The 25,062-nt window shown below is 36.3% G+C and overlaps 1 protein-coding gene and 1 long non-coding RNA gene across 3 annotated transcripts in view; one reads left to right on the top strand and one right to left on the bottom strand.

Annotated features, from left to right (window-relative positions):
* Window positions 1-25,062, top strand: part of STK3 (serine/threonine kinase 3) — a 121,628-nt gene that overhangs the window by 65,968 nt on the left and 30,598 nt on the right. For both annotated transcript variants that reach the window (XM_088177643.1, XM_014879776.2), the window contains exons 9-10: window positions 25-217; window positions 9,737-9,912. In XM_088177643.1, the coding sequence (XP_088033769.1) occupies window positions 25-217; window positions 9,737-9,912 (369 nt within the window). The remainder of the gene's footprint in view (window positions 1-24; window positions 218-9,736; window positions 9,913-25,062) is intronic.
* Window positions 16,598-23,578, bottom strand: LOC148225543 (uncharacterized). Its single transcript, XR_015808092.1, has 2 exons — window positions 23,351-23,578; window positions 16,598-21,219 (listed from the first exon to the last, which is right to left on the bottom strand). It is a non-coding gene; the product is annotated as an uncharacterized LOC148225543 (long non-coding RNA).

The raw sequence follows: 25,062 nt of genomic DNA, 5'->3' as shown, positions 1-25,062 counted from the left end.
GTTCTGGCAAATGTTTCCCTGTAGGATGAAGATGAGTTGGACTCTCACACCATGGTGAAGACCAATTCAGAGAGCGCTGGTACCATGAGAGCCACCAGCACGATGAGTGAAGGTGCTCAGACAATGATTGAGCACAACAGCACCATGTTAGAATCAGACTTGGGGACCATGGTAATAAACAGTGATGACGATGAAGAGGAAGATGGGACCATGAAACGTATGCTGTTAATTTGCTTTTTTCTAATAATGTGTTTTCTCATGCTGCATGACAATGTGGGATCATGAAAGACTTTTAAGTGTCAAGTTCTGTGGTTAAAACAGGGAGAGAGGGGTATTTGTGTCTCTAAGCACTCTATAATTTGTAGAGAAAAGGTTGACTATAGTGGGAGATTCAGAACAGAAGCCTGGTTTTCGTGCTTTGCTAAGTTTCTCTGGAGGACTCTCATATTGTCCTTCTGTGAAATGTCCCTTGTACTGCTTGTCTCCTGTCCCACATAGATTTGGAACAGTTCCTTGAAACTAAACTGGTGTGATTATGTGAGAGGCTGCTGTTTCAATGTCAGTGGTCCTGGGAATATATAATTACTCTCTTTGGGTCAGCAGTCAGTAATATATTTTGCTGCAAAACCGTTTTGTAATTCATGATCACTTAGCAGATCTATATTTTTTAGCAAATAATTATTTGGGCATTTTTTGGAATGTAATTTAACAATGGTTGATTTAAGGCAATGATCAGAAGATTGTTGAAATTAACTAAAAACTTCTAATTTATTTTGGCAGCGTGTGAGGGAGTACATAACAAAGAGAAAAAAAAGTGAATGTTTTTGTGTATAAAAATATAACTTATACTGAAATATCCATAAATACACATTTTAAAAATAGTTAATTTACATAGTTACTTCCTGATATGCTCGTTGTTTGACTGAAGGCTGCTGCAGATTGAGGTCCATGAATTTTAATAGAATTATTTACTTGAACAGGCAGCATCAACAGATGAGTGTAACTCAGGCTGGAGCTGCCTGGTTTCACGAGGCACAATGTAACGTTTAGCTCCGGGCAGTTGCAGGGACGGGGGGTGTGGGGAGTTGTGTGTGTGTGTGTGTGTGTGTGTGTAATATAGAGGGCTAATATCTCAAGGGTGGAAATCAGTGCCAAATAAATAACTTGTAGTTTTGTGTTTCATAGCAAATACAGAGCTGCATTTGTGTTTGCATATAGATAGCTGATGTAATTTGCTCAAGATTAGTTGGAAGTGCAAAGCAGAAACTTTTTTGTGTGTACAGGAAGTTAGAAGGAAAAAGGGGTTTTGTAGATTTTGCGTGTTTGGCTTTTTTGTGGTTTGTCTTGGGCTTTATTTTGTTTTTCCTTTAGAATTCTCAGTTATGTGATTTTAAAAAAAAAGAAAGGGGAAAGATAGTATGAAAAAACTTGGAATAAATTTTTAGGGTAGAAGTACTATGAATTAGGGTTTAGTGCAGTTTCTATGCAGCTTGACAAATCAGTCTTCATAAGTCACTTCTGTATAGGTAGTTTACCAAATTGCACCACACTATCCGTGTAGTTTTTATATCTGCTGAGAGGAAATACCTGTTCCTATGCCAAACAGATCAGAAGAGTGGCATTGGGTTTGCATTGTAATCTCTTAATCTGTGTCTTATTTGTCTGCTGGGAACATTGCTTTTAAAATGTACTGTTATTTTCAATTTTTAATTGATTCCAGCAACAATCTGTAGTTAGGAAGTTGACTTTCTACACCTTGACATTTGGTCAGTGTGTGTCTTAATCCCATTCTTCTTTCTTCTCAAACAAGAATAATCTTGGGAAAGGTGACAGGTTTCCTTCCCCTCCCTCTTCTCCTGTAGGTGACTTTCTTTAGCCCTGTAACTGCAGCAAAGCAAAGCCAGCAAACTGGAGGTAGTTTGCCTCATGACAAGTAATGACTTAATCATTCAGCTGTCAGGCCACAGGTTTGGTTTAGCACTTCCTTGCTAAAATTTCTTGTATTTTGCATTAGGCACCCATTAGTTGCATTTTTTACGTTAAAAACTAGAAATAATTCAAGAATGGGACCTCTCCATCCCGTAGCTAAAAATAAATATAAATTGTGTCCACTGTAGCTGATCCTCTGGTTCTGTGATTTGTTGTACTATTGGCTGAAATAGGAGCAATAGCAAGTTTCCTAAATAAATGTCACCAGAAAGGAACATAAAAATCTTTGCTGTCTCTGAAAGACAGCCACAGATTTTGTGCTTTTTTGTACTCGACAAAGACACTAGATTTTGGAGATTGGTTGCTTTTTCCAAAGTACCTTTATAGGTAAAGTAGGCATTTTCTGGATATTTGTGTGATTTGATTATAATAGAACAGAATGAGTATCTTAAAAATGCTTTTTGATACTGCTGAATAATAGAACATTGCAAGCAAGAAGCTTGGAGAAATAAACTTCGTAAACTAGGGAAGAGAGATTTAATTTCCTTCCTAGAGACACAAAATATTTATTACAAACTTCTTATTTAATTGCTGTTGTGTTTAGTTTCATGTTTTGTTTCTTTCTCCCTTTTGTTTCCCTGCTCAAGGACAAAATAAGAAACAATAATATGTTTTTATTTATAAGTACCCATGCTTAGAGGCCTCTGGGAGCCATGACAGAAAATAACTAAAACCATATTTTTTTCACAAATAGGGAATTGTGCCCAGATAAAATTGGGATTTGGAACAAAAAGAGGCCTGTCCTCCTGCCCCAACATACATTATACAGTCTAGTAATAAACAACATTTATCCTGTCTTGCTTGGTATGCCTGTGCATGCTCTGAACATAGACTCTGTGGTATGTACCTGGAAGGAGGAAAGAAAATTAAGAACATGGTAGAATTGGGAGGAACTTAACTTTAGGAGGTTTAATGTGGAGTAGAAGAAAGAGTGAGAATGATGGAAATAACACTTCTTTTGTTCGGTTGCCTGGGTTTTACTTATTTTTGTGTAGAAGCCTTTCCATATGTCAGTGAGGCGACTAGTGTTCAGACTAGCTTCCTCAGATTCCCCTTGTGGTTTTTCAGCAAGGCTTAGTGTTAGGGCTTTCTGGTGCACCAAGAGTACTTGTGGTTGTTCTCTTTTCTCCTTTTCAGTAACATTTCCCCTCCTTCTCTTTTTTTGCCCTGTTGAATTCATATTGGCCATCTGCTTTGAGCTGGAAAATAACTTATCTCTTAGTGCAGTTTGGGTTTATTCCGAGTTTCTATCTGTTGCTTCAGTCTTCGGTGAAGCTTCTAGATAGTTTGTGGTTGGTGATGAATATATTAAAAGAAGAGAACTCATGAGGTGGCATTTGACAGCTAGAATGTAGAAAAGTAATCAGGTTTTATTTTATTACTTTTTGCCCTATAAGACGTGAACGTTTTAGGTTTAGTCAGTATAATTCTTAAACACATTCTTCCTTCTAATCGAACATAAGAGTATAAGAATATGATCTTTGGGATTTCCTTCCCTGTTCTCCCCCCTTCCCCAGATGACTGAGCAGCGTAACTCCAGCGAAATTGGCAAACTGGAGGTGGCCTGAGGCAAGTGATGGTTTAATCATTCAGCTGTCAGGCAACAGGTTTGGCTTCAGCACTTACTTGCTCAACTTTCTTGTCTTATTATACATAATGGTATTTTTGATTACAGTGGGACATGCACCATGCTGTAGAACCTACATGTTGATAGAAGAATTCATGAGTTGGTTTATTAAGTTTTAGGGATTTTTTTGAGGGGATTTCAGCATCCAGGATAAGGGATTGTTTGATACTGTAAGTCAGTCTCCTCTGTGATACATGGTGTATGCTTGGGGAGCTCTGGAGTGGTGCTTCAAAACTCTTAGAAAGGCCTAAATCCTACAGCTGGTGTTTCAGCTGACAAGCAAAAGCTAGTGACACATGTTTTATAACAATTTACGTCCTAATTCTGGTAGGAATTTAGTAAGGAAACTTTATTATGGGCTGGTTTCAGTGGTGCTGTAGCCTGGGCATTGATACTTGACGGATTTAGCTTCGCTCAAGCGTGTTTACTGTGCCCCCAGTAGGATGGTTTGCTTGGTGCCATATATAGGTGTACTAGTGCTTTACTCCTGTGTATGTATAGATAGAGAGGTGATAGATGTTTATAGGTCTCTGTTGCTTCTCAAGCCATTTTCTGTGACTGGTAAAAAAGTTGTTCATTTATGTCACTGGTAGTAGATTTTAAAAATTGAGGTGTGTTAATGTTGTTGACAATTCTGCTTTTGAGAGCTGTTGTAGAATGCTAGTTTAATGTGGATTTTCTTTGTTTGGCTAAAAACAGAAATAAAGTGTAACTTGACTGGAATGGACTAATGGGAAGTGTTTGAATAATGCTGTCAGGCACATGGTATGATTTTTGGGGTGTTCTATACAGGGCCAGGAGCTGGACTCGATGATTCTAATGAGTCCTGTCAAACTCTGCATATTCCATGATTATAATAGTAGTATCATTGAATATTTTTTTCTTTTTTCCAGGGAGTGAGGGAAAAAAACCCTAAAAATTATTAAACCAGTTTTACAAGTCTTATTCTCAAGAAGAAAAGGAATGTTTTGTGCTGGAAACTTTTCCCCATTAAAAATTATCATTTAGGTTCATAATCCTTCAAAAAGTCTCTGAAAGCTTCAGCTAGATGAAAATTATGTGGATTTTCCATTTAAATGCCAGTTGCAATTATTTCTGATAAATAGGTGTGTCATACAACAAACAAAAGGCCGAATGAGGCCTGGAGCTGAAGGCTTGGGTGTATAAGTGACTGTGATACAAAAGCTAAGAACTCAGTAATCACTTTGTTACACAGCTTTCAATAGTCAAACATTTCTTAGATCTGTCCTGTGGTAGACTCCTGTCTGCTCTGGCCTAAGTAACTCATACTAACTAACTAACTAACTTCTACTGCTGCTGCCTTGTGGGTCCCAGTAGCCTGACCTCTCATTCTCTGAGGTGGTTGCTTAATAGGCATGTGTTAGCAGCAGAACTTTCTCACTTATAAAATACAGTCATAATTCCTGCTTAAAATATGGCTAAAGGAGGTGGCTGTGGCAGCTTTTTATGTGGTAGTTCACTGTTAGATTTGCCTGGAGACTGAGGTCAAAACTCTAGGCTTCTGTCTCCCATTTCCCAGAATTACTGTCACTGTGTTGCAGGGCACCTTGTGAGGGAAGAGAGTAGTGGTAGGAGTGCATGGAATACAAAGCCTAAGTAGTGTATGATGTTGTATGATGTCTGGTAGCCCTTGCAGCAAGGGTGAGAGCACATAGGTAGATACAGGTCTAAAGAAGGCTGAAAGCTGATGGCTTAATAGCTTCTGACTCCTAATAGTGACAAAGCAGTGCATTTTGAAGGAATAAAATATACTGACAGGATGTTCACAGAAGCACTTCAGATAGGAGAGCCAGATCCATAACTTCACCAAGCAGCTGAAAATGTTCCTCAGCTGAGTGTTAGATGGAGATCCACACAATGGGGAAGGCTGTGGAAGCTCTTGGCAAAAGAAAGCAAGCTTTCCCCTGTAGATATGCAGCTGCATAAGAGGTCCAGTGTCCTGGTAGTCACAGAGTGAGAGAAAGACTTATAGATTTTCCACGGGACATTGTAAACCCTCTACTCCAAAATACAAAAAAAAAAATACCAGCACCCATGCCCTCCCTGGAAATTGTAGTGGGACTGTTCCTTCTGTAGGAGATGGTTACCCTCATCTGCTGACCTTACTTGTTAACTAATAGCAGAACTTTTAAACTGGCTTAAAATTAATTTGATATTAATATAATACTTTTCTCTTGGAAATGCTTCACTGCAAAATAATTTTTCATGATAGATGAGATCAGTTGAATTTTACCAAAACATGCATTAGACTGGAGTGTGCATTCCTCTTTACTTTGAAATGTGTGGTGAGAATTATTTATTTTATTTGTGATATGATTTTGAAACAGTGTCACAGAGTTGGTGTTATGTCATTGCCTCCTTCATTTTATTCAGCATACTTTTTGTTTACATAACTATTTGGGGACATCCCTATTGGCTGTGTTCCTGTCAGGGGTATTGCTGAGGTAGAATGTGTTTTCAGTCAGCATCAGTGGTGCTCTCTGTGTTTTATGGCTTGCCAGCAATTTCTGACTATTTTATTATGGCCTTTTTCCCCAAGCTACCTTTGCATTAGGCAAGTTGTAGGGATCATAGGAGACAGATATTCTTAAACACTGAAACTGTGGAAAACATTTTTAAACATTATCATTGCTTATTGAAAAGCAAATAATTAGAAGAGCTGAAAAATCCAGATCCTTCTAGGATGGAACAGGCTATTGCACAATAGGTTTTCAGTGCAAGTGTGAAGTGATACAGACTGTGCTGTAGATTTTTTTGTGGCAAATGTAACTTACTGAATAGATGAGTGAATTAATTGTCCTTATGAAATCTTTATGTATTATACTTCTAATTTTCTTGGTTCTTGAAAGATGGTTGAGAAGATAACAACCTGTTATTTATGAAAATTTTAAAAAGTACTTTCAGAGCAAAGTGATCTCATTTTAGAAAGAAAAAGTAAAAAAGATGCCTATTCAACCTATATCAGTTTGCTCTGGCATAAAGGTCCTGAGTGTTTTATAAAGTAAATACAAAAGAGATAGGAAATTTCACATGCCCTTTAAACTGGTAGATGTCAACCTGTTCCTATGAAACACTAACTGAACCTGTTAGGCTAACTAGAGACTGAAATAGTGTCTCTTTTTTCATTTACTTATTTATAAAAATAAATCAAAACCTTAGAAATAAATTTCTAAATAAATTCTTTGGGATTTTTTACATTGGAGGAAGAGATAACAAAAAGTTGAAATACCTCTCGTCCCATCATTTTGCAGTCATTTCTGGTTTTGTGTGTGCATTTTTATATTTGCAGTGAAGGTAAGCAGGTCTTGCTCTTTTAATTGGGTTAACTGACTGTATGCTCGATTGAAATCAGGAGTGAGTTCTAAATTCTTATTTAGCAAAACAAATAAAGGACATTCTCAAAGTAAAAAATAAATGTTCTTTGCTTACCTTGGAGTAATTTCTGTCCTATTGACCCAGTTTCCATAATATGCATTTGGTAGCAAGGAATTCAGAGGGGTTGGTTTCTGTATGTCGGTAGTCTTCTATGGCATGTATAAGGAAAATATTTATAAATAGTTTTAAAACTTTCGAGCAATTCTTGGAAAGTCTTTAGTATTGCCTTATATGTGAGAGGCTGGAGACTGCCTTACCTGTAATTGGCCAACATTTTGGTACTTAGAGTTTTGAACAGAGACACTGGCAATCTTTTTGTTTATAGCTATGTCTCAGGGATGAAACTTGAGTACAGCCATCTCAGCAGAAGAAAAAATTGGTTGTGAAAGGCCAGCAACGTGGTATCTTTTTGGTACAAACAGTTTCAGGGGTTTTGGGCAGCAATCACCAAGTAATGAACAGTTAGTACTTAAAAAATGCATTGTATTTCTGTTTTTAATTCTACCTCCTTCATACTACTTTCTTCTCTTGGATCAGTTCTCTAAATGTGTGCTTTTCTAAAATTTAGATTCTTCCATTTTTCTTCTGCTCGTCTCAGCTCTCATGAGATCCCACCTTGTAATGCTGTGTTCAGCCCTAGGACCCTGAAAACAAGGACATGGAGCTGTTGCAGAAAATCCAGGGGAGGACCCTGAAAATGACCAGAGGGATGGAGCACCTCTGATATGAAAACTGACTGAAACTGTTGGGAAGAGAATGTTGTGGGGAGACCTTGTAGGACCTTGCAGTACCTAATGGGGAGCCTGCAGGAGAGCTGGAAGGGGACTTTTGACAATGACCTGTAGTGACAGGACAAGGCATAATGGCTTTAAACTGAAAGAGAGGAGGTTTAGAGTAGATACTGGGAAGCAATTATCTATGATGAGGGTTTTAAAATATTGAAACAAGTTACCCAGAGAAGCTGTGGATGCCCCATCCCTGGACGGGTTCAAGGTCAATTTGGATGGGACTTTGAGAACCTTGGTCTGGTGGAAGGCAGCCCTGCCTATGGAAGGGGAGCTGGAATTAGATGTTTTTTAAAGGTCCTTTCTGACTCAACCCATTCTATGACTATGGTTTTTGCTCTTTAGTGCTCTGTTCTGTAGTTATTTGGCATCCCTGCTGTTTAGTTCTCATCCCTTTCTCAGTCCCAGATTCAAGAAATCAAGAAACACCCTTCAAGTGATTTTGAGTTTAGTGGGGGCAAACTTGAGAGATTCTGGAGAAGGGGTGTCTGGTGTCTGGTCAGTTAAATTCAACCTGGAGTTTAATTCACTGAATTGTTAGGTCACAGTTGTTATTAATTGAAATACAGTGAGTAGAGATCTGGGATTAGGAAAAACTATATGAAAAAATGTGCCAAAAGCTGAGAGAAAAATCAGCTATAAAATGTGAGGAAAAGAAGGTGCATGTGGAAATAGCAGATTGAAGCAATCACTGTAGAGTTGAAGGAAAGCAGCTGAAGTCAAATTCTCTAAAGCTTAGAGCATGACAGTAGAAGCACAGATTAAAAAATGCTAGAAGAAATTAGAAAATCTTTAGACAAAGGAGATGAGAAGAGATAATGAAATAAGAAGTGAAAGGAGGGGGGAACCCACTTAGTGAATGAATAAAAACAACTGTAAAGTCGGATAAGGAAATTAGCAAGTCTTAGTAATCATGTTAAACACAAGCCCAAAATGTACTTTCAGTTTACCTTTTCACTTAAAACAAGTACAATCCTATTACTTTGTTATGCTTGTAATTTAAATGTGTAGTTTTGTCTGATTTTTGGTGTTAGGTTTTTCTCCTCATCTTAGTTATTTATCTCTTATCCTGTTCTGTATTTTATTTGTGGAAATACATTTCATATATCTTCATGTCAAATGTGTTGCACTTCCAGCAAGTACATTTAATGTGTCAATGCTATGCAGAATACGATCTCTGAGATTAGTTATATTTATTTATTGTTCTATTTAGTAATGAATTTGCTTTGAAATCCCACAAATGAAAACAAATTTTAATAATTTAGATTTTTTTTTTTACCTTTAGTTATGTGAAAAGGATAAAGAGCAGGAGTTAAAGCTGATCTCAATCTGCTTCATAAAGCTTTTGCAGCTGTTTGGTGATGACAAAAATCTCCCAGTGTGGAGACAGGGTGCTTTGCAACCATCTGTAGAGGGTGATCCTGTAGTTTTCTGGGAATCTTCATTGGTAATGAATTAAATTAAGCAGCATCTAGGCACAACTTGTGTAGCTATATTTTGCAAGTTCTTTTTCTAAATAATTATTAAATTCCACCTTTACTGAAACTCTGTTCCTTCCTTACAAGTGCCTGTGGACCAAGCCTTGAAGTTAGGGGCATTCAGCATCCAAAGGGATGCTTAGCATCTCATGTTATTCAGTCTCTATAACAACAAATTGATACTGCATGAAGTAACTTCTAATATTATTTGTGTGTGCAACTCTGAAATGTCTTGAACATTTCTCCACGTTGTATCTTGCTGCAAAAATATCATACTTTGACTATGAGCTTTTATGCCAAAGATGCTCAGGGGACAAACAGAGGCTTGCATCACACATAGATGACTGTATTAGTTTCTGCAAACTCCAGGAAAATGAATTTGTGAAGTTTAATTTATAGTGCATTAATTCTTTAATCTTTGAATAGTTTTTTACCTTTTTTTCTGTTTTCTTTCAACTAAGGAAATGCTACTTCACCACAAGTTCAAAGACCTTCTTTCATGGACTACTTTGATAAACAAGAGTCCAAGAATAAAAGCCCTGAAAACTGTAATCAGAACATGCATGAACCTTACCACATATCCAAAAACGTTTTCCCTGATAACTGGAAAGTCCCACAGGATGGAGACTTTGATTTCGTAAGTACTTTTTTATTGTTTAATCTCTTGCGTGCAGTTTATTTTGTATGTGCCAAAACCAGTAAGTCCCTTTCTATAACTGTATTAATATAAATGAAATAAGTAAACTTTTAAGGATACTGTCCAAATATCAAATCTTTGTGCTTCATCCTGGTGGTTGAAGTAAGAACACCTGGTTAACACAGGACCTTTTGAATGAGGAGTGGTGTGTGACATTATACTATTATAATATTTATTATATATATATATATATATATATATATATATATATAAAATATATGTATAATATTATAATATAATATTATACATATTACTACCGTGTAATGACGTTTTTAAAAAATGTTTTTGGGTTCCTTAAAATGTATGTGCTATAACAACTTTAAAATTTGACCCAATTCTGTTAAAAAATAAAATTGCTACAGACATGGAATTTTGTCATGTTTGCTGGCTGTCTCAGTAAAATGATAAGGATTTTTAACTGGATTGGAGCCATTTAATCAATCTCCTTGGAGATGTTTAAGACCACCTACTGTTTTGCACAAGTCATCTACTTAGTTCTATTCCAATAGCACACATCTCTTTACATAGAATTATTCTACCTAACACAAGTTCTTCTATTTGAGGGTGGAGTTTTTACCCTCTGAAATATGTGTAGTTTATTTCATTTTACCTATGTTGCAAGTTATAACAAGCTCAAAAAGAAAATGTTCCTAAGTTATAGGTTGCTCTTAGAATGAAATATGTAATTACCGATTAGAGACTCTTAAGTAATTGTACCTGGTTTTCACCTTGGCTAATTTTTTAACATGTTTCAATGAAATCTTTGTTTATCTGTTGTGGATAAAATGTTCTTAACTACAGTGCAGTAACTAAATATGATCACATGGTGCCTTTTTGAAGTACACTTGAGATTTCAAGAGAAATGTGTTTAATTTTAGGTAACAGCTGTAGGCGGGGAATTTTCTTTCCAGTTTTCATTTACTGCATTTCTACTTAAAGCTGACTCTTTAAATTTAAACTGCTGAGGTAAAGCCAGTTAAATAGCATAGTACAAGCTGTTGCTGCTGGAAATTTTTGATTTAGTTGGATTTTGGTTTGTGTGGAGGGTGGGTTTTTTTTGTTTGTTTGGTTTTTTTGTTGTTGTTGTTGTTTTGGTTTATTTTTTGTTTTCTTTTGGTTTTGTTTTTTTTTTCCTATCAAATGCAGTAATCATCATCGTGATGATTGACTAACAAAATAGTTGCACTATTCATTGGAAAATAACTGACCATTGTTTCAATGGGGTTATTTTAGTGGCAATAAAACTGCCTTTAGAACAATTTTAAATTAATCCTATCTTTTCCATTACTTGTAAAGAAATACAGGCAAAAATTATTCTTTTTGTAATTGCTAAGATGCTAATTCTGTAAGTACTTACTCATGAATAATTCATACATGGATAATCGTGTGGAATTTGTTGACATTGCTTGTACAATGAAGTTGCCTTCTGGAAATAGGAATTTGTCCTAGAAGAAAATCTGAGGAGTTCTGATCTTCAGAAACTGAACTGCTCAGTTTTGTAGGCAAATCTTTCTAGTGGTGTTAGACTGGCAAGTACAGACTTCAGAATCCTAGAATGGTTCCCTCTAAAGGAAGGGACCTTTAGAGGTCATCTAGTCCAGCTTTCCTGCTGTGGACAGGGTCATCTTGCAGTAGCTGTTTAAAGCTGGAACCGTGAAAACTTCCAATAGTGTGGATCCACAACTTTTCTGGGCAATTTGTTTCTGAATCTCATGGAATTTATGTGATGTGCAGTTTGTCCTTGGCCTCCTGAAATGGCAGTGTTGTGGGATTTGTTGAATAATAATCATAATAATTACAAAATTATTCTGATTGAAAACCAAGTAGGATTTTTTCAAAAGTGAGCAACTATCTGTATAGACTCTGTGTGTGTGATGGTATTTTGTTTTAAACATGAAGAGATAAGTCATCCTAAGAGGGAATTTAGGAAGATGCTTCAGTAGTGGATGTACTGCTTCAGAGTAGTCCACTCAAAAATATATTTCTCTAAAGCATCTGGTACCGGCTGATGTTGCACAGGATAGGGATTTTAACTGCCTGCTGGTTTGAACCACTGGCAATTATTATTTAGTTATATATTCTAGAAGCACTTCTATTTATATTTTAGACAGTGAGTGGCAGTATTGGCAAGTGGCCTGCAAGAGACTTTCTCAAAGGATAAATCAGTGGGCAGCATGCATAATATATTGTCTGCTCTTTGTGAGATCAGCATGAATGTTTTCAGTTGCTGACATGAAGTCTTTAAATGATTAATGAAAGGGATAAATGGTGGAAACTTTTTGAACTAAATGATTCCATGCTGTTTTGTTTGGAATTAGCCTTAATGGGATCTAAAAAGGTATCCAAACTGTAAATGATGTCAGTCATAATTTTATTTAAAGAAGGGATTGATACACTAGAACTAAAATATAAATGATCAAAATTCAACTTAATAGTAGTATATTCTAATAGTACTCCAGCTTTCTGGAGAAGTCACCAATCTAATTTGCTGAATGATACCATTATTTCTTACCCTTGTAAGCCAGACACACTGTGGCAGTTCTGGCAGCCAGTGAACACTTCACTTGTGAACCAGGGTGAATGACAGGATAATGCTAAGAAGAAATATTTGAGTGTATTGGATGGAAAGCCCTACAAATTTAACTAGGAAGCAGAAATGCCATTGAGGTGGGAAAGAGAAGGAAAAAGAAAGTGAAAACAAACCTTATAAATCCCTACAACTAATTAGTTTGCTTATTTCTGTATATTATAAGGTGAAACATGTGGAACTGGGAGCTAAATCCTGTGGCCAAATAGTATATTTGCTTTAGGTCACAGTGATGTTTTTATCCTGTTCTTATATCCTATCTTATCCTATCATACTGTCTGATAAAACACAGTTATTTTATTTGTTGAAATGTACAAATACATGTAATGTGTATAGAGCAGTTAGTCTTACATACTTGCTGATGTTGTTAGATAATGTAAATAAATGATATAGGAAACTGTTCTCATAATGTGGATAAACAAATATATAAAATAAGGCAAATGAACTTAGTGCTAGGGCTGGTTTGAAATTTTGATGTGAGCATAGTCTTCTGCCCTGATGTAAATGTTTTAAAAACCACTTGCCAACCCAAATATAACTAGAAGACTTTTCCAAGAAAGTAACACGCTTTAGTCATCAATCTGAGCTTTAAAAAAGTAGTTTTAGCAGCATTATTTGTTCTGTAAGTATGTATTTATGGTTTGGTTTTTTCTCTGTTGAAGTACATGTGTTTTGAAATTCAAAATCTGATCTTAATTCTTTTTCACTGATGCCATATGGGAATTTAAGGTCTGTGTCTGACTTTCGGTCCTGCAGCCTTCAGTTCTGTGATTTGTCTGTGCTGGTTATTGATGTCATGTTCCAGAAATCAATAAGAAAAAATTGTCACCACAGACCTTCAACTTTTACATTGCATTGAATCAGGTATATTGCAAATAACTTTAACTGGACTGAATTCTGTTACTGTATACTCACCTTGAATATTACATTATTCCAAATTACCCTGTTATATTTGCTTCTGGATTTGAAGTGCTGTTTTTTATGCGAAAAGAGGTGTTTGGAATTTTTATACTACATTTCTTCTTGCTTTTTAAAAAGAAACAATGACCAAACAAAAACATTCAACCTCAATCACTCCTGAATGTTTTCTTTTCTGTGACTAGGAATTCGTATAGAATTGCTGGTTTTAATCTTTGTTTTCCGTTATTCTACTGTCTGTTATTCTATGTCTGTTTCTGTTATTCTACTATCTGGCTCACTGATATTAGTGAATCCTAGAGAAATCTATTTCTGGGGAAGTACTTGTAATGTTTTGTTTTTTCTACTTCAGCCTTTGAAGTACAGCTGTTGAAGCTCTGATTTGATATATAGCTCTTTCAAAAAACTCAAACTAATGTTTATTCAAACTTCAGCTTTTATATTAAATTGTTAATGTGTATCTCACACTCAAGGATCATTGTGGAATTTTGCTTTCAATAAATTCTATCAGTCTACAGGCTAGTCTCTTACACATTTTAATTCTTTTTAAGAAGCATGTGGGGGATGGCATAATTAAAGCAGTATTTTTAATCTTACTTCTGTCAGTTTTACTTGGGGTTAAGTGATGCTTTATGCATGGCAAACCTTGATGCCAGTAAGTGTAATCAACAAGATACTACTCATTGTGAGGAATAGTGGCATAATGGCATTGAATATGTAAAAATGCAGTAAAGCTCTGTAACGCATGGGTATGAGATTCCTGGGAGTATTAACAATGCACGGTATAAGCAGCTTTTCATAAGGAAGCTTAACTGTGTAATGGGCTGACTTTTACTTCTAGCTCAGAAGTCAGCAGTTTGGATCAGAATGAGAACAAATGATGTGTTTGTTTCACCCATCTGACTGGCCAGTCCCTCTAAGAACAGTTTTGTAGATATTATGTATTCCTATGACCATGTTGCTGTTACGATAACTTTGTTCTTTCCACGGGAAATGTTTCCAATGAAATAGGTACATGCTGGAGAGAGTTGTGTATTAAATGAGTAGCATAGCTGCAGAGTGTTGTTAAAGCATCTTGCTTAAATTTTTTTGTCTTTCACAGTTAGAGATTTTACGTTGTATAACATTTATAACAGAAATTAGTTTTCACCAAGAAAAGATGAACTTTTAGTTCTGAGCAAGAAGAGCTCAACATTATTGTTATGTGGGGATACCCAGATAAATCTTAGTTTGTTAGATTGATGTACAGTGTGTACATGTTGTGAGATAACCTGCTGCTTACATTTTTATTGTGACATGACATTTTAGATCTCATTAAGATGTAAAATTGCCCTGTAAATCCTTCTGCCCCTTAGTAATGTTTGTTAGAGTGGGACATGATATTAACAGAGGATTTACATGAATCTAATTGACGATAACCTCTGAATTAACATTAGTCAGAATGAGTTGCTGAACTTCATTTACACTAATTGAATAGGTTATTTTATTTTAAATGAGTCATATACTTTTGTTATGAGACAATAAAATGTAAAATGGCAAATCTGTTTATTATAGCAATGCTACGGTAATGATTTCTGTCTCTAGTAGAATTATTTCCAAACAGGAATGGTATCCAGATTGTTAAATATTAAACAGTGAATATGTAGATCATGCTTTGCATAATAACTGCAGTATCATGTTTAAGTAGATGCATTTTGAGTGACTTAAAGATTCTGGAATAGCAACAAAAAAATTAAAAAGCCATCTGTTACTGTAGGCAGAATATTTCCCTGGGTTTCAAAAGGAACAAATACATTAGAATATAATAATTTTGGAATAATAGTACTGCAGATACTGAGACTTCAGTTAACATTTACAAATGTAAAATGTAGCAATTGATTCTGTAAAAAATTAAATAGCATAAAATGACTGAAGATCATCTAGAATGAAATTAAAACTTCACTAATAAAGCTAATCTGAGATAACTTCATTGGAAATATGTCTTCGTCCAAAATTTTGGCTGGGTTTATGCTGACTTTATTTAAGCAGCGAATGAGTTTGTTTGGAACACTTCTCTTTTTAATTAATGGGAATTAATGTATTTCATCTCTTTTCAGTCATTTCTGATTGTCTTCTAAGATTTGAAAATTTTAAATGAAGTATTAATATAGATTCGTTTTGCTTTGCTTTTAATTAGTTGTTGGATATCATGAAGCATTTCCAGATGCTGACAGAAAAAATGTTTTCTTAACTAAGCAAATACGAAACTTCGGTTTCTGCTTTTGCATGGCCCATACACATATGAGATAAAGGTATTCTTGGTGCTGATAGTTTCTGCACAGAATTTCATTCTGTTCTGTTCAGGCATGGCTAAAAGGGGAGAGTCTGTAAAATGGATTTAATGAAAATGATATGCTTTATCTAGATCATTTTGTGAGGACAGTATGAACCTCAGCAGTGGAGACTTTCTGTACCTTTTAAAGTAGGTGGCTGTTAGAGAAACTTCTTGTGTCTTGGGTGATTATTTACAAAAAATGAAAAGTTTGTGTGTGGGTAAGTCATTGGGAGGGGTATTTGTATTAGGAGTCCACAGTGGATGGTATGCACCTCGTGGTTTGTTTGACTTATGCAGCCGTTCAGGAGGGGAATTTTTGCCAGCCTGACATGTAAACCAGGAGAGTAGTATAGGTTGCTGAGATTTTATAGGCAAAGGTAAGAGAACAACTTATTACACTTTTTAAAAATCTCTATCAGTCAAATAGTATCTGATTTAACTTAATTCTGTTTGTATATTCTAATCACAAAAGGAGAAGTATTTTTCATGCAGAGAGGGGGAAATACAGTGCCTGAGCAGAGTGTTTCTCCAACTGGCATTGAATACAGCATCCTTTCTCTTTGAATATGTTCCTTCTTCTATTAGTATATAAGTGAATAATTGAGAATCAACCCTAGTAATTTTTAGGCTATAAGCAGAACCATTACTTTCTGTTTATCTTAAATTGTAGGACTATTATAAGGCTGTTACTCTGACTACTGAGTCAAGCGTAACAGTGTCAGTGCTAAAATTCATCAGCTTTGGAAAGTGCTGTCTGACAAAGACTATATGAATTTTTATATCTTAAAAGAGCACAGGAAACACCCTTCTAGAACAAAAAGCTTTTTTTATTTTTACCTGTTAAACAGAACAAAAGGATTTTATTTATCTTTGACATAGGCTCTGAAGACAAGAGGTCAGGCTTGAATTGCAACAATTTTTATTTGGAGTTAGATAGTAAAAATGGATAAGTACATACAACAGCAGATTGCCCCAGAGGGGTTGCAGAAGTTGCCATTGTTGTAAGTGTTGAAGACCTGGTTAGATAAACACATCAGGAACTGTTTTGGTGGAGTTAATCCCACTTGGAGTAGAGGATTGTTATAGGTGACCTACTCCTGTAAATGTTTCCAATGGCCTTATTTTCTATGGCTTTTTAAGCTACTGCTGATGCCTGATGTTTGTAATCATAAAAGATGTTGAGAACACTTATGTTTTACAAGCTTGAGCTCTCAAAAATAGTGACATGCATAATTTGTTTATTAGGAGTATCAGTGTTTTGGAGGAGCTAGAGCTTGAGTAGCCTTAATCTTTTTTGCAATTAGCAATCAACTGTTATTTCCAAGCACGAGTCTGCCTCTGGAAAATTTCAGCAAAGATTCAGTTAGTAAGACTTAACCAGGTTTTACCTCCCAAAACGTTAAGGAATTCCTGCCATCGTATTTTATCACATCAAATAATTTCAATGTGCAGTGTGTTTTTTAATTATAAAATAGTTTCTAGTAAGAAAACATTTTAAAACTTACTTTTCAGCCAGCTTTTGAATTCTTACTATAGAGTTAAGAATGTTACTTCACACTGAAAGTTCAAATGCTTGCATCATCCTAATGCCTTTTTTTACCTCATTAGCTTGAATGAAGAAAATGAGTTGAGAAACTGAAGCATAGCTCTAGTATGTACATTTGGTTATACAGCAAGTCTGTAATTTGTGCACAGTTTAAAAAGAACAAAGGAAAGACATGAGTGAAGCTGATGAGCTGGGACAGTGCTGCTGGTTTAAAGTAATATCTTGTTACCTTAGTAACCAGTTGTCTGTACTAATGTACCTCTTTAGGATCATTGTGTCATGCTCAGTAATGTGCATAGTTGAAAAGAAGCTTTGAAAAACTTATAAAACAGCAGTTGTGGCTGGACAAGTTTTAAATGTTCTTTTTTTGTCCATCAAACCAATTCAGATTCAGGTCTCAATTCTGTTTTCCCTTACAATTAATAACAACCCCAAACAAACAGGGAGAGTATTTAATCCAAGGAGTTTTCATGGTCTGTGATTCACTGTTAGTGTCAAGACAGTGCACCACATCTTTGTGCGTAATGTCTGATCTCCACACTGAGTGTTCACACCAAGGGCTGCTTGTTCCAGCTCAGGGTTTTAGCAGAATTCTTTGAAATCGTCTCTATGTCAGTGTCATGCAAATTTACCACCAGGAAATAAAATCTACTCTTCTGCTCTTTGCTATGATAATTAATGCTAATGAAAAGGAGTAAAAATAAAACCTGCCTCAGGAGAGTGGGTGACTGGAAGATTGTTTTAAGTTAATTTTTATAGCTTCTTCGTTTCAAGGAGGATTTACTCATCATGAGGTTTGGTAAAGAAAGAATGGATGTTTTTTCAGTTTAGGGTTTTTTGCAAACCCCCCCCCCCTTTTTTTTTTATGCAAATGGGATCTTGTCAGATGGGATTCTAGCAATTTAATAGAAAAAAATATTGGATGAGCTTAGTGACTGTGGCTGACTGAATAATCACAAAGCTTGTATTAGATTTCTGTGCCTCGTGTTTTGATCAGCAGCCAATAAGTACCATGTGTAGACTCTATATTAAGCATAGATGTTAACAATATTTCGTAAACAAAATGCTGGAAATTAAATGGCTGACATTTAATACTATTGAGCTTTATGAGGAATGGAAAAAAATCTGTGTGGTTTTAGTTTGCAAATATCTTGTAGAATTTGAAGAAAGACACTTCTGCAATAAGGCATTGACTTCAAGGAGTGGGCTCAAATACTTGGAGTTATTTGTTATTTTGAATTAATATCTTCAGATATTCAATTAGATTTGACTTAATCCACATATACCAAGTCCAGGGATTGTTCAAAATACATTGCCTTACATGTAAATTTTATTTCTTTTCTTATAACTTGCATAACTCAGAGACAAAAAAGAACTCCAGTGAAACTTGAGAGTGAAATTTGTATTTCTGTAGTTTCTGAATAACTTATTATTCTAATTTACTTGTATTTTAGTAATGTATGAAAAGGATATGTTAGAATTACCCAAATGTCATTCTTTTACGTTATATCTGTGACTAAACACACATGATAATCCATATTTACGTTTGTTTATTGGGAATTGTAGCATTTCTATGAACTAGTCATTTTATTTTTGGTGAAAAAGGTGAGATGTATGCAGTGTAAATTTGTAATCTAACTGTTTGGAGACTTGACTTTTCATCATTCATTGATGTTGTTATTTGTGCCTGGGTAGACATGTACCTCATGGACAGCATCAGTACTAAAAAAGGTAAAAAAAAACCCCTATGTGATATCCCTTGGTGTTTGGAGGGTACGCACACACACAGAGCAAACTGAACAAAGCAAAAAAATTATTCGGACAAGTTTTTATGCCTACTTTATATTTTTATAAGTGTAAAAATTTAAAAATAAAGCTATGCAGGCCCAGTATGCAAGGCTGCAGTTATTGGCAAATTCTCCATAAAGACTTAATCTCACATGCTAAAGTCAGTGGCAAAACTCCTACTGATGTCAATGTTAAGTTTCACTGCTCAGACTGTTAGAGAACTACTTTCATTTATGTGCCTGAATGTGAAACTGCATTTAGATTTTTGGGTTAGAAATTTCACAACTTAAACTGTTCCTCTTCACATTCCTTAGTTTAGGGCAAGTTCAGCCCATTCCTAAGAAAGAAACACTTGAAGAATTAGCACTTCTCTGACATCTAATGATCATGGTATTACTTACATTTGCATTTGGCATTAGAAGTTGTACAGATAGAAAAATAATCAGATAATCTAGTTTGTTGACATAAATGTTCCAGGACAAAATTGTTCAATAGGACAGCTCTAAAGGTACTGTAGCATGGTTATAGCTATTTCAAGAAGCTGCTTGATGTTCAGCTGAGAACCCTGACTTAATTTCCATGACAATTTTTAGTGTGCCATAGTGAGAACTGAAACAAGTTACTTTAAACCATTTTGAAAAATTTAACTCACTTTGCATTGCAGCAGACTGTAGGGTCATGGGCAAGGTTAGGTCTGCAGCTGAGAAGCAGGAACTTTGCAACCTGTGCAGCCTTCACCACGTGAATGCTGTATGACCATGCTGTAATGCTTGTAGATGTGAATTAGGTGGAACCTTCTAAAAACATATTTGAATTTTTTTTCCCTCATGATGTCAATACAGTTCAGTATATGTAGTTGGTTTTTATATTTGAATATTTTTTCTTTCAAGTAAGAACTGTGGGAAAACTGTTCCTCAAATACACAGACCAAACTTACCTAAAGAGTTACCTAGATGCAAAAAGTTCCATTAGTAAAAATGACCAGTCCTGAAATGACTGCCTCCTGTATTTGTTGTGTCCTCTTTAAAGATCGTGCTTTTTGGCACAGAGATTTACTTGAGGAAGTTTGTGAACGGAAGAGGAGAATTTATTTCTAAAGTGCAAACATTTAGGTTCCTTTAATATTGCCATTAATTATAGTCACGTGTTTTAAATGCCATCCCCACACAAGAAAAACACGTATTCTACAAAGATGGATAACCACTTCAAGATGATAATGTTCATAGAGGTAGAAATACGGTATTTCCATGGTGCTTGTGATACGTGTGAATAGGATGAAATGGGCTTTTTTTTTTTTTTTTTTTTTTTTTGCTTTTGCAGAGTTGTACATTTCATCGCTATTTTTGTCTAAAGAGTTTCCATTAACTCTTAGAATATAACTATGAGGCAAGATGAAGAGACCTGTGTAAATACACCTACATTCAGGCAGGTTCAAGTAACAAAGACCTTAAATGAAAAAACGAAAATAAGGCTTGTCCTTTTATATTTTTTTCTGTGGCTTAAAATTTGGCAAGATGTGAACAACTGTGTGCAGTCCACCTTCAGTTCTACTTTGGAGAAACAGAGAAGGAATTGACAGGAGTGTGTTGGTTATAGTGCAGCTTGATGTGTACAGGCTCAGCTGTTTCATTTGTTGTCTCTTGACCTGGTTAACTTTCTTGTCCTGGTGTTTAAAGGCCTAGTTTACAACAGTTGTTCTTACTTACATGAAGTTTTGAATGGTGCTGTTATGGAATTTTGAAGGAATGATGTTATGGCCAAATAACGCACCTTTCGCTTACACTCAGCGGTTAACAGGATTTAAATCTAAAATCTTGCAGTGCCTTTTTATTTAAAAAAATGAAACAAAAAATCTTAAGTCCCAAACAGTTTTCAGAGTAAAGAACATTTGCAGAGAAAAAGAGATGGAAGAGAGCTGATGCTTCTGAAGGTCATTTCAAAAGGATTTAGGGGAAAGAGCGGTAGATGGAGAGAGGCGAAACTCAATGTTACTTACACATTCCTGTGAAACCGAAGAGCCTTGTCTTCTCTCTGCGGGCTGATGACTCTACAGCAACAGCCCAGTGATTTTCTCAGAGGTGGGCTAGTTCTCAACTGCAGGGGAAAATAGTGTCATGTGAAACAGTGGTTAGTTTGAAACTACCTGACCTGTTTTCCACATTTTAAAGAGCTGTTGCTATAGCAACAGCAGCTCACTGAGGATGAGTGCTGTGAAGTTTCAGAGGTTCAGCAGTTGTGTGTGTGGAGTGGCTGGATTGCTTCCAGCATCAAAGTGTGCTCCCTGCACCCACTTTTAAAAAAGATTCCTATGCTACCCTAGAATTAGCATAGATTCGTTAGAAAACATGTTTTCCAAATCCTACCGAGCAGTTTATTAATTTAGCTTGACTTCAGTTAATTTCTTCCTTTGTACATCTCATCTCATTGCTGCTTCCCAAAATAGAACACTTCCAAAGAATGATACTACCCTGTGGTCCTCATACTGTTCTGTCAACAAATACAATGGTAATTTTCTTCTGCAGTTCCATCTCCTGTGTTATAGGAGTCAGCAAATATAAGCTGTTACACCATAGGTTAAGGAGATATTAATTCTAGAGCTGAGACACATTCATTTAAAAATTACGTGACAATTTTAATCAGTGAATTGTTATCTGAAATTCCTCTACTGCTGGCTGTTGCTGTTATAACATGTGGTGGTGAGAGGATTTTGCAGATGGCCAATTCAAGACACTATTTTACAGTTTTAAATTGAAAAGTAGTGCAGTGAGTTTCACCTGGCATCTGGAGTGTACTGTGCTTCTTGTGACAACTGTCATTTAGAAGGTGGACAGCAGTATTGTATGATGACAGAAAGTTTTGATTAGTAGAGGTGTCATATAATTTTCAACTTAAGGCATTTTTCATGTTATGAAATTAGAAGAGTGGTTGTAATGTGACCCATATCTAAAAGCAAAGTACATTCTTGCCAAGCACAGATTTCAAGAGGAAGACCTGTTTTTACTGCTCCTCGAATTCACAGGAGTAGCTGGGGACCCCAGCAAAGCACCTTAGTTAAGAGTGATACTGCAGCCTTTGCCTTACTGAGTGAGAGCTATGGCAGAATAGAATACTCTAGCTATCTGGTGTTTTTTTTATTCCCCAAATCTATTGGCATTATTTTGGACTTGTTCTTATTGAGCCATGGATTGAAAGTCTTCCTTCATCTCTTGCAAGCAGATTATAAGACCCAAGTATGAAGGAGAGAGTTCATCTGTGATCTTTAGTTTGTTGGTTATGTGGGAAGAAGTAGTATTTATGAAGTATTCTCAACTAATCTCATTACATGCAAAAATGAGTAAAAAACTGTATTCAGATGCTGAAATCAAATGACCAGAAATTAAGGAGTGATACATTTGTGGTCACTTGACCCCTTATGGGCCCGTTTTTTAACTGAGTTTTAACCCATAGTCATGTAATTAAAGAATGTGTTACAGTACTATAATTAGCAAAAAAACCCCAAATTAAGGTTGCCTAAGGAATCATAAGATATTCTTTCCTAATGTCTTTCAAGTATTTGACTTAACATTCTTTCACAATTTCATATATAGAATCACAGAATGTGATTTCATATCAATTTAAAAAGGAAAAGGAGGGAGAAAAGCAACGCTTATTCCATGCACACACAAAAGCCTTTCATTACACAACATCATTTAGGTCCAAGCACTGAATTATTAATTACTGGTACCCAGATCACCTATTCTGACTGGCAGAGGGAGAAAATCAAAAGGAGGAATAGACTACTGGGAGCCTGGATGGAGAGAGCAGAGAATACAACAAAACAAGGAAGATCACCTTAGTCTTTCTGCTGGTCATGAGGTACAACTAATATGAGCAGATGCTTTACTCTGAACAAGGCACAAATGGTGGCTTTGGCCACCTGGCCTTCATGTAATAGTGCACATGTGACAGAGTTGATGTGTTATTATGCATACTGAGATGAGAATAGGGACTGATAAGATAAGATGTGGTAAATCATATGTCAGTTATTTTTTGCTTCCATGAAAGTGGAAGTAATCTTAAAATGCTTTTTTAAAAGGGAGTTGGGCTATGTGGTCTTTAAATGTGCCTTGGAACTCAAACCATTGAATGATTCTATGAATATGCATTTGCAGCTGCATAAAAAAGCACAGGCAGCAGGTCCAGGGAGCTGATTCTTTCCCTCTACCCAGCTCACATGAGTCCTCACCTGAAGTACTGCATCCAGCCTTGGAATCCTCAGTGCAAGGAAGATGTGGATTTGTTGGACTGGATCCAGAGGATGGATACGAAGATGATCAGAGGGAGGAAAAGCTGAAAGAGTTGGCGTTGTTCAATCTGGAGAAGAGATAGTTCTGGGGAGGCCATACTGTGGCCTTTCAATATCTATGGTGGAGTTCTAAAAAAGATGGAAGAGAGACTTTTTACCAGGGCCTGTAGTGGAAGATAAGGTGTAATGACTTTAAACTGATTTAGTGAGCTGCAAGTGCATTTTCAAATGGATTTTTTTATAAGGTTGCTGAGACACTAGAACAGATTGCAACTTGTGGATGCTCCATCCATGGAAGTGTTCAAATATTGGATGGGACTTTGAGCAGCCTGATCTAGTGGAAGATGCCCTTTCCTATGGCAAGGGGGTTGTATTACAGATGGTCTTTAAAAGTCTCTTCTAACACAAATCATTCTGTGATTCTATGAGAACTATGAGGAGGAAGGAGTGACAACAAGCAACTGTTATTGACTGACCATAACTGCTCACCCTCCATCCCTCTGTGTTATTGGAGAAGTAGTGGTTGTGAGTAGCAGAGTCATTATTTTGAAGGAGTGAAGTTAAGCCTGGAAAGGGAAAGAGACCAGGTGTTGCTTCAGTGGTTTTCTGTTGTTGTTGTTTGGTTCTCACTGCACAAGTATTTATATTGGCAATAAATTAAATTTGCCCCATGTCAAGTATGTTTTGCCTGTGGTGGTAAATGATAAACAATTTCCCTGTCTTGAGACATGAGATTTCTCATCCTATTTTCTCCCCCTATGCTGATAAGTAAGGGGACAGAGGGAACAGCTGGGTCAGCATTTGTCTGTTAGCAAGACTTAACCCACCTTACCTGCTAAGACTCATTGGAGCAATCTTCTATAGCTAGAAGCTCATCTTCATCTCTGACATAAGAATAAGTTTTCATGATCTGTATCAGCTCTTCCCTCTCTTTTCCTGATACAGCACTTCTGTTGTGCAGTCACAGCTCAGTAACTAAGAAGTGCCACTGCAGATGCTCGCTTTATTGGAAAGAGTGCCAGGTCTGGTTCCCCCTCAGTGATCTAAAGCACAAATACCATCTGTCCTACAGTTAAGATCACTTCAGTGAGTTTCTACATAACTGCTCACACATGCCTGATACAGAGAATCAGTCTAGCTGCTTTTTCATTTCTTTTTTTGGAACTATCCTCAAATTGCCCCATGAAACATGTACAAAAGTACTACTTCCAAATTCCTACTTGTTCAGATCGTCAGCTTTCTCTGGAACTTCTCAGAAGAAGGCTTGTCTGCAGTACAAGGGCTACAGAGTGGCCTGAGTGCATCTCTTGGCTGTTCACTGGAGTGACTCGCTATCCTCAGAATTGTGATTGGCAGAGCTGGCTCAGAGCCTTTGTGGTATTTTGCAATAGCAAGGTGATTGGCAAGTAGGTACACTGCAAGTAGGTACACTGCTGAATGTCTCAGTCTTACAGCTGGTGATGCTCATGAGGCAGGCACATGCTTTGTTCAGATGCACTTCAAGGGCAGTTGTGGTTGAAGCCATTGGTCCCACCTAGCCCATCTCACTGTGTCCTCCAATGTGGTAATTGAGTCTTAGGAAGAGTCTAAGCCTCTGTATGTCAAGAATGCCAAGAACATACCAGGGCAATAATTTCTGTGAAGAGAAAAGG

This window comes from Sturnus vulgaris, chromosome 1, assembly GCF_052056855.1.
Source record: "Sturnus vulgaris isolate bStuVul1 chromosome 1, bStuVul1.hap1, whole genome shotgun sequence".
In the NCBI taxonomy this organism is placed as follows: domain Eukaryota; kingdom Metazoa; phylum Chordata; class Aves; order Passeriformes; family Sturnidae; genus Sturnus; species Sturnus vulgaris.
Note: the sequence above shows the minus strand (reverse complement) of the source record. Positions and strands in the feature narration are given on the sequence as shown.